The 14861-nt window shown below is 42.9% G+C and overlaps 1 protein-coding gene, 1 long non-coding RNA gene and 2 other non-coding genes across 6 annotated transcripts in view; 2 read left to right on the top strand and 2 right to left on the bottom strand.

Annotated features, from left to right (window-relative positions):
• WDR36 (WD repeat domain 36) overlaps positions 1-945 on the top strand; it is a 60552-nt gene extending 59607 nt beyond the window's left edge. For all 3 annotated transcript variants that reach the window (XM_085871378.1, XM_085871377.1, XM_085871379.1), the window contains exon 24: positions 1-945. This exon is cut by the window's left edge and continues 8 nt beyond it. In XM_085871378.1, coding sequence (XP_085727504.1) covers positions 1-142 — 142 coding nt within the window. In that variant the 3' untranslated portion in view covers positions 143-945.
• The window catches only part of LOC147033226 (uncharacterized), a 15695-nt gene extending 11629 nt beyond the window's left edge, over positions 1-4066 (bottom strand). The window contains exon 1 of the long non-coding RNA XR_015055500.1: positions 3911-4066. This is a non-coding gene — a long non-coding RNA (uncharacterized LOC147033226). The remainder of the gene's footprint in view (positions 1-3910) is intronic.
• Positions 4067-4290: 224 nt separating this feature from the next.
• On the top strand, positions 4291-4454 carry LOC147033227 (U1 spliceosomal RNA). The gene has a single exon (XR_015055636.1). It is a non-coding gene; the product is annotated as a U1 spliceosomal RNA (small nuclear RNA).
• A 2117-nt stretch (positions 4455-6571) lies between these two features.
• LOC147033228 (U1 spliceosomal RNA) lies at positions 6572-6735 on the bottom strand. Its single transcript, XR_015055632.1, has one exon. It is a non-coding gene; the product is annotated as a U1 spliceosomal RNA (small nuclear RNA).
• Between the last annotated feature and the right edge of the window lie 8126 nt (positions 6736-14861).

The raw sequence follows: 14861 nt of genomic DNA on the forward strand, positions 1-14861 counted from the left end.
GGATTGGATTGCAAAAGTACCAGGTGCTGAGCTTGAGCTACAGCATTTGCTTTCCCTTCATCGTGCTGGCTGGGCAGGAGTGCGTCACTCAGCACTGCACTCACTTGCCATCTTGTCCTACCTTCGCTCAGCCCTACTTTGAGGAGAGAAAAGGGGGAATTACGATTTGCTTGCTGTTCATGTATCTGTAAATAGCCCATCCATCTTGTGGTTTATCATCAAATGCTTTATTTTTAAACTACAGCCTTACGATTTATTAAATCGTATAATTAAAAACACAAGTTCAGCAAATTGGACTCGAAACGTACGAAACGTTTTCATGAAATTCAACCCCATGTGACCTCTAAGATTGATCGCAGAGATAAGAACAAAGCCACACCAGCGTCCAGCAATTGAGAGGGAGAGAAAATTATTTCGGCCTCCACTGTATTCAAACAACAGGCAATTTATGCAGTTATTACCACAACTTGTTATCTACCCTTACTTGAACCACTTTATACTCTTATTTTAATCAACAGATCCTGGTATTCATTGGGGTTTAAAGATATTCAGCCCCGAATTAGTAACATATCTCAAAAAACTAAATTTATGTGATGTTGTGGCAATGTACTAAAATATATGTTTGTCATGTAACACTACACTGATGTTACACGTGTTCTCCAACATACCGGATGTGTCCAAGCTCTTTTGGGTAGCCTTAAATATCATGATAAGAAAGTAAAGTGAATCTTTGGACCTTCTGTTTCTCATTGCCTCAAACTGAAATTTCAAAATAATATGGACATTTCCCTGTTAAAGGGTGATGCTTGTGTTATTAGTGTAAATATATATATATTATATTTTTTTCATCAATCGTATGTTGTTTGGAGGAACCTTGGTGACTTGTTAAGGGCATGGCATATGCTATGCTAATGTTTTGAGAAATAAATATTTCTTTCAACCAGTCTTCAAGTTTATTGGTAACCTTCTCTCTTATTTTTATGCAGTGTACTGAACCTTTCATTTGAATTTGCTTGCACCATCACCTGTTGAATCCCCTGATGGAGATATTCAGAATACTGAGCTAAAGTAGAACTTTTTGTTTGTGTTATGCTCTGCATTTCACTTACAATGTACTTTCTTTACTGTGGGGGAGTACACTTGATATTTTTGTGCATTGATTGATAATAACACGAGAGGGTTCATCGAACACGATACCCCACACAGTGTTCAATTATTCACAGGAGGGCCTTGCTGTTCGCAGGAGTTCCATTCTTGAAAATCACCATGAACCGGAAATCCAAAAACTTAGGGGGTAGTGTGGAAAATCGGGTCAGGGACTTCAACTTAAAAATTTGTCCAAGCTGTACCCTTGATTAACATGTTTGTGCATTGTTTTTGTGCTATTTATGTTCATGAATAACAGTTTTTAAGAACATAAAGTAAAGTTTATTTTCTTTGGTGGTGGTGTGGAGGCAGCAGTGATTGCAAAAATTAGAAGTGGCTGGAGGAAGTTTAGGGAGTTGTTACCCCTATTGACATTGAAAGGGACCTCTCTCCGATTAAGAGGAGAACTTTATGCAGCTTGCGTTAGAAGCATGATGTATGGCAGCGAAACATGGGTGATCAAAAAGGAGGATGAATGGAGGTGTGAACGAAATGAAATGAGAATGGTGAGGTGGATGTGTGATGTGACACTGAAGGATAGGAAATCAAATGTGGAATTAAGAGATAGTTTAGGTATAGAAAGCATTAGTGAGGTTATGTGTGGAGGTCGGTTGCGATGGTTTGGACATGTGGAAAGGATGTGGTCAGGTCGTAGTGTGAGGAGGTGTATAAATGTGAATGGAAGGAGAGCTGGAGTCCGTCTGATGAAAACATGGGATGTGTTGCTGAGAGACGATCTGAGAGAAAGGCCTAACAAGAGGGCAAGCAAGTGATTGTGCAGCCTGGAAAGCAGCCATTAGGTGAACCACTGCTTATACATGCAAGCATGGAAACGGCCATAAAACGATGATGATTCTTGAGTTAAGATCATGACACTTACCTTGAATAATGATAAACTTGACCCAATAATGCGATATCGATGTTGTTGATGGAAATGATGATGTTTCGGGGAGTTATGTTGATGGCCCATGTTAATTAGATGAATATATGTAGAAGATAGTTCGCCAACCCACGATTATCCCATTGCATTGACCACAGTCCGCAAACCTTGCCTCAAATTCATCGTGACAGAGGGGAAACCCATGAATGGCAAGGCCCTCCTGTACTTCAATTTTAATTAAAAAAATAATGATTATCAAGGTCCACAGCATCAGAATTTAAAATAAAATAAAAAAGTTTGATGTGATTATATTTAATATCAACGACAAGAACCGAGGGATCATGCCTTTTGTCAAAGCAGTTTGTCAGCTACTGCGCCACAAGCAAGTCACACGTCACGAAGTGTGACTTTGTCTTCTTTAATTTCACCACAACGGTAAGTCCAATCGACACAAAATTTTCACCATAGTATGTATCTTTTTTGATAGCATACTTAGTTGACATTTATGACATCATAGGTCACGTGGTACACAACGATTCATAGCTATGATGAACAGGCATTCGATATTAGTGAGGAAAGTGAAAAAAAAAAAAAACTTTAACCTTAAGAAATTGTTGCGGCCTGTTCCAAGTCAAGGCACGGTTGAGCAGGCCAAAAAAACATGGCTGCTCCAAGCCCAGGCGAGGTTACCCAGGAAACACCTTAAGACCCAGGGAGTGAGGTGGCCGAGGATCGCCTGATGAAGGATATAATTACATAGTGCCGTTCTCTTCAAAAAGGGTGTTTTAATTAACTCAAACACTCAATTTTCCCTATTGCACTTCCCTGGAGTTTTCCTAGTTTGCATGCAACGTTTCAGGTTGCTACGTTTTATGGTTTTGGAGTCATGGAGGAGACATACACACACACACATGCCTTTTTAGGTCATCTCTTCGAGCATGACCTAATAATATTGGTGTTGAGAGGAAATGTGATGATCCGTTCATCCGTCCGGCCGTTCACAATGAAGTTGAAGCGGGAGATCTGGTCATTAGTGATCCTGATAGAGGTCGATGAGACGTACACGATGGTATGACTTTCAAGGTCACCGAAGGTCAAGGTCACGAGGCCTTTGAAGTTGCGAAAATGACGATTTTCAAATTCTATCTCCTCCACCATTTCTCAAGCGATCTTGAATTTGATTGTGGCATATGAATCTATGGGACAATATCTAAATTTGGTCAGGCCGGATTTTCGATATTCGCTTTCGTTTTCACGTCACGTGACTTCAAAGTTGGCAAAAAATCCCCTACCTTCAGGAGGCTATATATTTTCTCGCAGAGATGACCGTCACTCCCGCACGGGGGTAATTTTATTAGTATAGACTAGCAGAACCTACCCGTTGCTTCGCTGATGGACCAATTAGTCATTGTATTTGCCAAAACTTTTTGGTGAGAAGGAGAAGGAAGGGAAGACAAATTTATCCATGCATAGAATGCTTTAACCCCTCACCCCAACCTCCCCGTTCCCTGTCTGCATACTCACATCCCGCTCCCACCCCTTCCTTTGTTCCCCGCTCATCCTGACGTCCCTTCCCACGAGAAATGTCTCACACATGATGACAGGCTTTGACAGACCGCTCCGTTTTTTTTTTCGGGGGGGGGGGGTGAGAGAGGGCGAAAAAGGAAGAAGAACAAATTTACCTGCGCGAAGAGTGCTTTAACCTCAACGATGCCCAGGTAAAAACCCACTCCTCGAAAGTGCAGAAAACTAAATGTATCAATCGACTCCGAACACGTAACAAAGGAACGTGCAAGTAAGATAAAGGACGCACGAACGTTTCATAAGTCGTTTAAATATCAAAACTATAACTACTGGAAGATATCATTGGATTCGCAAACTTACCTTCAAAGAGATCATTGTGAATCCCCTTCATGAGCCTCCACTCTATTCAAAAAAGGTAACAAGTAAGCTTGAAAATCGCGACTCCATTTCTGGCGTCATGACGTCACTAATTTTCGCTTTGCGATACGTGGAGCGGAAACCCCAGAAGCCAACGCATCGCCAGAGCATTTATAATTGGTCTCAAATCTCAGCAGCAAATCGAGAAACTCTCGAAATATCTAAATGAGAATATCGAAGGTAATACTCCGATTAGGATGTGTTGATAAAACTCGTGTAAAATGTCACATTTAAATGAATATTCGGGGGACGGAGCGAATCCGTACCGCTAAAGCCAGGCGGTGCTCGTACTAAGAAAAGGGAGCCCGTGGGTTGAACAACTCATACTTACCTGACGGGAGAAATACCGTGATCATTAAGGCGGTGTTCTCAGGGCGAGGCCTACCCATTGCACTTCGGGCGGGTTGACCCTTGCGATTTCCCCAAATGTGGGAAACTCGACCGTACAATTTGTGGTAGTGGGGGACTGCGTTCGCGCTATCCCCTGATCTTTAAACTAAAGAAAGATTAAATATTACTCATCCGTATATCTATTTCTTTACTGACGAATCAGCTTATGCTTTTCACGACACTAATAGGCCGGTTCTGGATTCAGACCTCGACCGATGTGTATATATATATATATATATATATATATATATATATATATATATATATATATATATATATATATATATATATATACTGGAATATATATATATATATATATATATATATATATATATATATATATATATATAGAGAGAGAGTCTTCACCATTGAGAGATTGGTATATAATAAATATGGAATAGGCAAAGGAAAGCTTAAAGCAAACGTAGAATTTTTCTTCCATTCGATGCTGCAATTTCCGGTTACTTCAGCCTGGATTCGGGATCAGCGATCAAATAATGTTAAATCACGATTAAAAATTATTTTTTGATGATGGGAGATCTTTATTAAAATCAGTGGAGGAAATATACACCATGTCTGATATTTGGGTCTTTCATGTCTCCGACGAAGCCTTTATCTCCTGGGATGCATCATTCCCCATGACAAAAACCGGAAGCAAAAGGGTCATAGCCGACGACACGGATTCCAAATTGCCAGGGTATTGTGTTGTTTCCTATTCTCTCATGTGCACGCATTGAGTATCACTACGTTCGCAATAAATTCATGGACCTGTGTTTGTGTGGGGTCGTAAACGTGTTTCATGTAGCGCCACCTCTAGGTGCCAGAGGGTATTACAAGTCCCACCATTTCCAGGACAGTATTTCTGCCCCACGTTTTTCAGTGCCGTGAAGTGTTTTGAATTGTAAGCGGTCGGTACGTTTTTGCTTCATGCACGTAACCCGGGGTTTTTTTGCCTATACACCGCCCAAATAAAGGTATGCGTCAGAAGAACGTTTTTGTATGCTTGGAACAAAAGATCGCCCGTAGGGTGGATGTTCTGCTCGTCACTTTAAAATAATTCTTGGATTCGAATCTTCAACAACATCGAATCAATTCCTGCTCGTCACGTACCCAACCTGTCCAACAAGTTTCGTTCGAATCCGTTCACAATTTATTGAGATATCCTGTTTACAGACAACCTGGGGTGAAACCGTAACCTCCATCGATCGACCTGTGGGTGGTGGAGATAAAAATATACTTTTTTTTTTTTGAATCATGAAAAGCCAAACATGTAGAATTGATGCAGGGACCCCCCCCCTTGCTTTGAGGTGTCACCTTGATGAAGGGATCCCCCCCCTTGATTTGAGGTGTCACCTTGATGCAGGGATCCCCCCCCCCCTTGATTTGAGGCGTCACCTTGATGCAGGGATCCCCCCCCCTTGATTTGAGGCGTCGCCTTGAAGCAGGGATGCCCCCACCCTCTCGATTTGAGGCGTCGCCTTGATGTAGGGGTCCGTGCTCGTCGTCCTGTGCGGTGTCCAAGACTTGCACTGCAACACCTTCAAGCACGTTTGCAGTGGTCATCTCAGCACGTCTAATGGAGAGACAATGGGCAAGTGTTGTGTTCAGTAACGAATCCAGGTTCCTCCTTCAAAGGCATGTTGCCCATGCACGGGTCGACAGAAGAGGAGCTATATGCCACAGTTTGTGTCCAGGAAGACAAATTTTGGGTGTGTGTGTCATGATGTGGCCTTCAGGTACACAAACGCCTCAAAGCTGTCCAGCCTGGGTTCGAATCCCGACCCAGCTATAAACTGCCACCCTGGTGTTTCACAGGCACAGTGTGTGTGCCGTCCCTCAGATGGAAGTGAAACTGGTCGTCCCATTCTTCCGGCATGAGTTGGTGGGCGTTAGTTAAATACCCAATGATGTCCTTCAAGAAGAGGAGGAGAGCTGTCGCCAGCATCCTGAACAAATTACAAATTCCTGTTCAAACCAGGAGTGGGCATGAGACCACAAATAGGCTTGTCGCTGCATCCGTACGAAGGAAAATAATGTGTGGTAGAATTACTGAAACCTGACCTAACAAACGTTACATCCATTGCATCCTAACCACTCAATTGCTGAAACAACAACAAACTAACGGTTCAAACTTGGTTACCAAATTAGTTAAAGTCAGAGGCTTTTTTCACCAGTCCAATAATACCCACATTAATCTGTTTTTCGTTTGTTGAACAGGGGATAGCGCGAACGCAGTCCCCCACTACCACAAATTGCACGGTCGACTTTCCCACATTTGGGGAAATCGCAGGGGTCAACCTTCCCGAAGTGCAATGGGTAGGCCTCGCCCTGAGAGAACCGCCTTAATGATCACGGTATCTCTCCCATCAGGTAAGTATGAGTTGTTTCCCACTCGGGCTCCCGTTTTCTTACCACGAGCACCGCCTCGCTTTAGCGGGACCGATTCGCTCGACATCCTGAGTATCTATGTAATTAGTGAATGGTGTACGAACTTTATAAACACATCCTAATTGCAGTGTTGCACTCGATATTCTGATCTAGCTATTTGGAGAATTTCTGCCTTCGCTGTTGAGTTTTGAGCACATTGTCAACGTTTTAGCGATGCGTTGCCTGCTGGGTAAAAAAATAATAATGACGTCACGTCACGGCGCAGGATATGGAGTTGCGATTTTCCAGCTTACGTGGTATCCGTCGTTTTTTGTTTTGGTTTTTTTTTTTACAATAATCTTGTGAAATCGTTCGATCATCGTACTATACATGGATGGATCCTGTGCTCCCAGTCGTGAGAATATTAAATCGAGGAGATGAAGGGAAAGGTTTTGAACTTTTCGCTTGAGTTTGTGCATCGGATTGTGTTTGTGCAGTCTTGTCGTTCGTTATTTAAATTAATTATTACTTGTGAAGAAGCAGTCCTTATGGATGGGTTCATTGTCCCAGAACCGGTGTATTCTCCTCCGACTTGTAATACTCCCTCCCACCGAAAGAAGCGCTTTGTTATACACAGTGTGCACACAGAGTCTGAAAAGGTGCAAATTGGTTACTAAGGAACGGCGTCGTTGGAGCACGGACACCAACCACCGAGGAGCCGCGGACATGTTGTGATTGTGCAGATTCGAGTGTATTCGTGGACCCATCTGAATCTGTGGACATGACGGTGACTGTTCGTGTTATGTCCGAGTACATCAAGTTCTGTGTCGAATCCGTCATCCATTGGCTTGCAAGGTTGTTAAATCATACCCAATGATAATAATCCGTGGATTATCAAGGAGCTGAAGGTTTTACTTTAAAGCAATCGAAGGAAGTCTGTTTTTGATGGTGATAGATTGCAAGTGAAAGTTATTCAGAAAGAAATAGATGGACTTGTTACAAAGGCTAAGGCAGATAATAAACTAAAGCTGAATGGAATTATACAGGAAATACTTATCGAGCTGCTTGGCAGAAAATGCAAATGAAATGGAAGACCAAATGCCACATTGGAATCATCAGAAGGAACCTGAATAAGCAAAGAGCAAAGATGGAGTCATCAGGAGGAACCTGAATAAGGAAAGAGCAAAGATGGAATCATGAGGAGGAATCTGAATAAGTAAGCATGAAGATGGAGTCATCAGGAGGAACCAGAATAAGTAAAGAGTAAAGATGGAGTCATCAGGAGGAACCAGAATAAGCAAAGAGCAAAGATGGAGTCATCAAGAGGAACCTGAATAAGTAAAGAGCAAAGATGGAGTCATCAGAAGGAACCTGAATAAGGAAAGAGCAAAGATGGAATCTTCAGGAGGAATCTGAAAAAGTAAGCATGAAGATGGAGTCATCAGGAGGAACCTGAATAAGTAAAGAGCAAAGATGGAGTCATCAGGAGGAACCAGAATAAGTAAAGAGTAAAGATGGAGTCATCAGGAGGAACCAGAATAAGCAAAGAGCAAAGATGGAGTCATCAAGAGGAACCTGAATAAGTAAAGAGCAAAGATGGAGTCATCAGAAGGAACCTGAATAAGGAAAGAGCAAAGATGGAATCTTCAGGAGGAATCTGAAAAAGTAAGCATGAAGATGGAGTCATCAGGAGGAACCTGAATAAGTAAAGAGCAAAGATGGAGTCATCAGGAGGAACCTGAATTAGTAAAGAGCAAAGATGGAGTCATCAGGAGGAACCTGAATAAGTAAAGAGCAAAGATGGAGTCATCAGGAGGAACCGGAATAAGTAAAGAGCAAAGATGGAGTCATCAGGAGGAATCAGAATAAGTAAAGAGCAAAGATGGAGTCATCAGGAGGAACCTGAATTAGTAAAGAGCAAAGATGGAGTCATCAGGAGGAACCGGAATAAGTAAAGAGCAAAGATGGAGTCATCAGGAGGAATCAGAATAAGTAAAGAGCAAAGATGGAGTCATCAGGAGGAACCTGAATTAGTAAAGAGCAAAGATGGAGTCATCAGGAGGAACCGGAATAAGTAAAGAGCAAAGATGGAGTCATCAGGAGGAACCTGAATAAGTCAAGAGCAAAGATGGAGTCATCAGGAGGAATCAGAATAAGTAAAGAGCAAAGATGGAGTCATCAGGAGGAATCAGAATAAGTAAAGAGCAAAGATGGAGTCATCAGGAGGAATCAGAATAAGTAAAGAGCAAAGATGGAGTCATCAGGAGGAATCAGCATAAGTAAAGATCAAAGATGGAGTTATCAGGAGGAACCGGAATAAGTAAAGAGCAAAGATAGAGTCATCAAGAGGAACCCGAATAAGTAAAGAGCAAAGATGGAGTCATCAGGAGGAATCAGAATAAGTAAAGAGCAAAGATGGAGTCATCAGGAGGAACCTGAATAAGTAAAGAGCAAAGATGGAGTCATCAGGAGGAACCTGAATAAGTAAAGAGCAAAGATGGAGTCATCAGGAGGAACCTGAATTAGTAAAGAGCAAAGATGGAGTCATCAGGAGGAATCAGAATAAGTAAAGAGCAAAGATGGAGTCATCAGGAGGAACCTGAATAAGTCAAGAGCAAAGATGGAGTCATCAGGAGGAATCAGAATAAGTAAAGAGCAAAGATGGAGTCATCAGGAGGAATCAGAATAAGTAAAGAGCAAAGATGGAGTCATCAGGAGGAATCAGAATAAGTAAAGATCAAAGATGGAGTCATCAGGAGGAACCGGAATAAGTAAAGAGCAAAGATGGAGTCATCAGGAGGAACCGGAATAAGTAAAGAGCAAAGATGGAGTCATCAAGAGGAATCAGAATAAGTAAAGAGCAAAGATGGAGTCATCAGGAGGAACCTGAATTAGTAAAGAGCAAAGATGGAGTCATCAGGAGGAACCGGAATAAGTAAAGAGCAAAGATGGAGTCATCAAGAGGAATCAGAATAAGTAAAGAGCAAAGATGGAGTCATCAGGAGGAACCGGAATAAGTAAAGAGCAAAGATGGAGTCATCAGGAGGAACCGGAATAAGTAAAGAGCAAAGATGGAGTCATCAAGAGGAATCAGAATAAGTAAAGAGCAAAGATGGAGTCATCAGGAGGAACCTGAATTAGTAAAGAGCAAAGATGGAGTCATCAGGAGGAACCGGAATAAGTAAAGAGCAAAGATGGAGTCATCAAGAGGAATCAGAATAAGTCAAGAGCAAAGATGGAGTCATCAGGAGGAATCAGAATAAGTAAAGAGCAAAGATGGAGTCATCAGGAGGAATCAGAATAAGTAAAGAGCAAAGATGGAGTCATCAGGAGGAATCAGAATAAGTAAAGATCAAAGATGGAGTCATCAGGAGGAACCGGAATAAGTAAAGAGCAAAGATGGAGTCATCAGGAGGAACCGGAATAAGTAAAGAGCAAAGATGGAGTCATCAAGAGGAATCAGAATAAGTAAAGAGCAAAGATGGAGTCATCAGGAGGAACCTGAATTAGTAAAGAGCAAAGATGGAGTCATCAGGAGGAACCGGAATAAGTAAAGAGCAAAGATGGAGTCATCAAGAGGAATCAGAATAAGTAAAGAGCAAAGATGGAGTCATCAGGAGGAACCCGAATAAGTAAAGAGCAAAGATGGAGTCATCAGGAGGAACCCGAATAATAAGAATGAAGATGGAGTCATCAAGAGGAACCCGAAAAAGTAAAGAGCAAAGATGGAGTCATCAGGAGGAACCTGGAGAGGATTTGGGTTTACAGTCACTACTCTACTTCCCTCAAACCCATCAAGGCATGGCCAAGTGAGACAGAAAACCTTCTGCAACAATTCACTTCTTAGAGTTTAGAATTTAGATGGATGGATAAAGAAAGAGAGAAATAAAGAGTAAAAAATTACCCCCGTGCGGGAGTGACGGTCACCTCTGCGAGAAAATATATAGCCTCCTGAAGGTAGGGCAGTTTTTGCAAACTTTGAAGTCACGTGACGCGAAAACGAAAGCGAATATCGAAAATCCGGCCCGACAAAATTTAGATATTGTCCCATAGATTCATATGCCACAATCAAATTCAAGATCGCTTGAGAAATGTAGGAGGAGATAGATTTTGAAAATCGTCATTTTCGCATGAAAATCGTCATTTTTGCATTTTTGGCCAAATTTGAAGTCACGTGACACGAAAACGAAAGCGAATATCGAAAATCCGGCCCGACCAAAATTTAGATATTGTCCCATAGATTCATATGCCACAATCAAATTCAAGATTGCTTGAGAAATGTAGGAGGAGATAGATTTTGAAAATCGTCATTTTCGCATTTTTTGCCAACGTTGAAGTCACGTGACACGAAAAAGAGAGCGAATATCGAAAATCCGGCCTGAGCAAATTTGGATATTGTCCCATAGATTCATATGCCACAATCAAATTCAAGATCGCTTGAGAAATGTAGGAGGAGATAGATTTTGAAAATCGTCATTTTCGCATGAAAATCGTCATTTTCGCATTTTTTTGCCAACTTTGAAGTCATGTGACGCGAAAACGAAAGTGAATATCGAAAATCCGGCCTACTCAAAATTTAGATATTGTCCCATAGATTCATATGCCACAATCAAATTCAAGATCGCTTGAGAAATGGCGAAGGAGATAGAATTTGAAAATCGTCATTTTCGCAACTTCAAAGGCCTCGTGACCTTGACCTTGACCTTCGGTGACCTTGAAAGTCATACCATCGTGTACGTCTCATCGACCTCTTTCAGGATCACCAATGACCAGATCTCCTGCTTCAACTTCATTGTGAACGGACGGACGGACGGATCGTCACCTCTCCTCTGAACACCAATATTATCAGGTCATGCTCGAAGAGATGACCTAAAAAGGAGGTGCTATATATATATATATATATATATATATATATATATATATATATATATATATATATATATATATATATATACATATATATATATATATATATCTTCTTCTTCCTCTTTCGGTTTGCTCCCGTTAGGGGTCGCCACAGCGGATCAACCGTCTCCATTTCGCTTTATCCTCCACATCTTCCATTGACACTCCAACCACCCGCATGTCCGCCCTCACCGCATCCATGAACCTCTTCTTTGGCCTTCCTCTTCTCCTCCTGCCTGGCGGCTCCATCTTCAACATCCTTCTCCCGATATACTCCGTTTCCCTCCTGTGCACATGTCCAAACCATCTCAATCTCGCCTCTCTCACTTTGTCTCCAAACCGTCCTACCTGCGCTGTCCCTCAAATATACTCATTTCTTATCCTATCCATCCTCGTCACTCCCAACGAGAATCGCAGCATCTTTAACTCTGCCACCTCCAGCTCCGCTTCCTGTCTTCTTGTTAGTGCCACTGCCTCCAAACCATACAACATAGCTGGTCTCACTACCGTCTTATATACTTTCCCCTTCACTCTTGCAGCTACCCTTCTGTCACAAATCACTCCTGCAACTCTTCTCCACCCACTCCATCCTGCCTGCACTCTCTTTTTCACTTCTCTCTCACACTCTCCGTTACTTTGGACAGTTGATCCCAAGTATTTAAACCAATCCACCTTCCCCACCTCAACTCCTTACAACCGCACCATGCCACCACCCTCCCTCTCATTTACGCACATGTACTCCGTCTTACTCCTACTGACTATCATTCCCCTTCTCTCCAGTGCATATCTCCACCTCTCGAGGCTCGCCTCAGCCTGCTCCCTACTCTCCCTACAGATCATGATGTCATCCGCGAACATCATAGTCCATGGAGACTCCAGTCTGATCTCGTCCGTCAACCTGTCCATCACCATTGCAAACAGGAAAGGGCTCAGAGTCGATCCTTGGTGCAATCCCACTTTAACCTTAAACCGGTCCGTCATTCCTACCGCACACCTCACCGCTGTCACACTGTCCTCATACATATCCTGCACGATCCTCACATACTTCTCCACCACTCCCGACTTCCTCATACAATGCCACAACTCCTCTCTTGGCACCCTATCATAAGCTTTCTCTAAATCCACAAACACACAATGTAACTCTTTCTGGCCTTCCCTATACTTCTCCATCAACATTCTCAAAGCAAACATTTTATCAGTGGTGCTCTTTCCTGGCATAAACCCATATTGCTGCTCACAGATCGTCACCTATCCTCTCAACCTAGCTTCCACTACTCTTTCCCACAACTTCATGGTGTGGCTGAACAACTTTATCCCTCTGTAATTTCCACAGCTCTGCACATCACCCTTATTCTTGAAAATCGGAACCAGTACACTTAATCTCCACTCTTCTGGCATCCTCTCACTTTCCAAGACTTTATTAAACAATCTGGTTAACAACCCCACTGCCATCTCTCCTAAGCACTTCCATGCCTCCACTGGTATACCATCTGGGCCAACCACCTTTCCACTTTTCATCTTCTTCATAGCAGTCCTCACTTCATCCTTACTGATCCACCCCACTTCCAGATTCACTATCTCCACCTCTTCCAACCTTCTCTCTCTCTCTCATTTTCTTCATTCATCAGCTCCTCAAAGTACTCCATCCACCTTCTCAACACACTCTCCTCGCTCGCAGCACATTCCCATTTGCGTCCTTTATCACCCTAACCTGCAGCACATCCTTCCCAGCTCGGTCCTTCTGTCTTTCCAATCGGTATAAATCCTTTTCCCCTTCTTTTGTATCCAACTTCTCATAGAGCTTGTCATATGCCTTTTCCTTGGCCTTTGCCACCTCTCTTTTTGCCTTTCGCCACCACTCCTTGTACTCCTGCCTACTTTCTTCATCTCTCTGACTATCCCACTTCTTTTTCGCCAACCCCTTGTTCCTTATACTTTCTTGTACTTCCTCATTCCACCACCAAGTCTCCTTATCTTCCTTCCTCTGTCCAGATGTCACACCAAGTACTTTCCTAGCTATCTCCCTCACAACTTCTGCTGTCGTTGCCCAATCATCCCACCCATCTTTACCACCATCCAACGCCTGTCTCACCTCCTCCCTAAATTTCACGCAACAGTCTTCCTCCTACAGCTTCCAACATCTGGTCCTTGGTTCAGCCCTCACTCTCTTCCTCAACCTCACCTCTAAAGTCATCCTACAGACCACCAATCAATGCTGTCGAGCTATACTCTCCCCTGCCACAACCTTACAGTTACTAATCTCTTTCAGGTTGCATCTCTTACTTAAGATGTAATTCACCTGTGTGCACTTTCCTCCACTCTTGTATGTCACCCTGTGTTCCTCCTCCTTCTTTAAATACGTATTTACCACTGCCATTTCCATTCTTTTTGCAAACTCTACCACCATTTGCCCTTCCACAATTCTCTTGTTGAGACCGTACCTCCCCATCACCTCCTCATCCTCTTTATTCCCTTCCCCAACATGCCCATTGAAATCTGCTCCAATCACCACTCTTTCATCCTTGGATACACTCTCCACCACTTCATCTAACTCACTCCAGAAATCTTCTTTATACTCCATCTCACACCCCATATGTGGGGCATATGCACTGATGACATTCATCATCACCCATTCAATTTCCAACTTCACACTCATCACTCGGGCAGACACTCTCTTCACCTCCAATACCCTCTTGGCATAATCTTCCTTCAGGATTACCCCGACACCATTTCTCCTCCCATCCACACCATGGTAGAACAGTTTGAAACCACCTCCAATGCTCCTAGCCTTACTCCCCATCAACTTGGTCTCTTGTACACACAGTATGTCCACCTTTCTTCTCTCCATCATATCAGCCAACTCTCGCCCTTTGCCAGTCATCGTCCCAACATTCAGAGTTCCAACTCTCACCTCCACACTTCTACCCTTCCCCCTCTCCCACTGCCTCCGGACTCGCCTTCCCCGTCTCCTTCTCCTCCTTCGCCCAGCAGTAGCACAATTTCCACTGGTACCCTGCTGACCACCGGTACCGGTGGCGGTCGTTGGTAACCCGGGCCTCGACCGATCAGGTATGGAAATTCGTTTTGTTGTCCGCATAATGATTTGGCATAGGTTTTTACGCCGGATGCCCTTCCTGACGCAACCCTGGTCGCCTCTTACGACACACAGGGATATGGTACACCTATTCTAACCGGGGCATACACCTCTATGTATGATATATATATATATATA

Source organism: Eptatretus burgeri, chromosome 2 (assembly GCF_056783735.1).
Source record: "Eptatretus burgeri isolate ZD-2024b chromosome 2, Ebu_testis_v1, whole genome shotgun sequence".
In the NCBI taxonomy this organism is placed as follows: domain Eukaryota; kingdom Metazoa; phylum Chordata; class Myxini; order Myxiniformes; family Myxinidae; genus Eptatretus; species Eptatretus burgeri.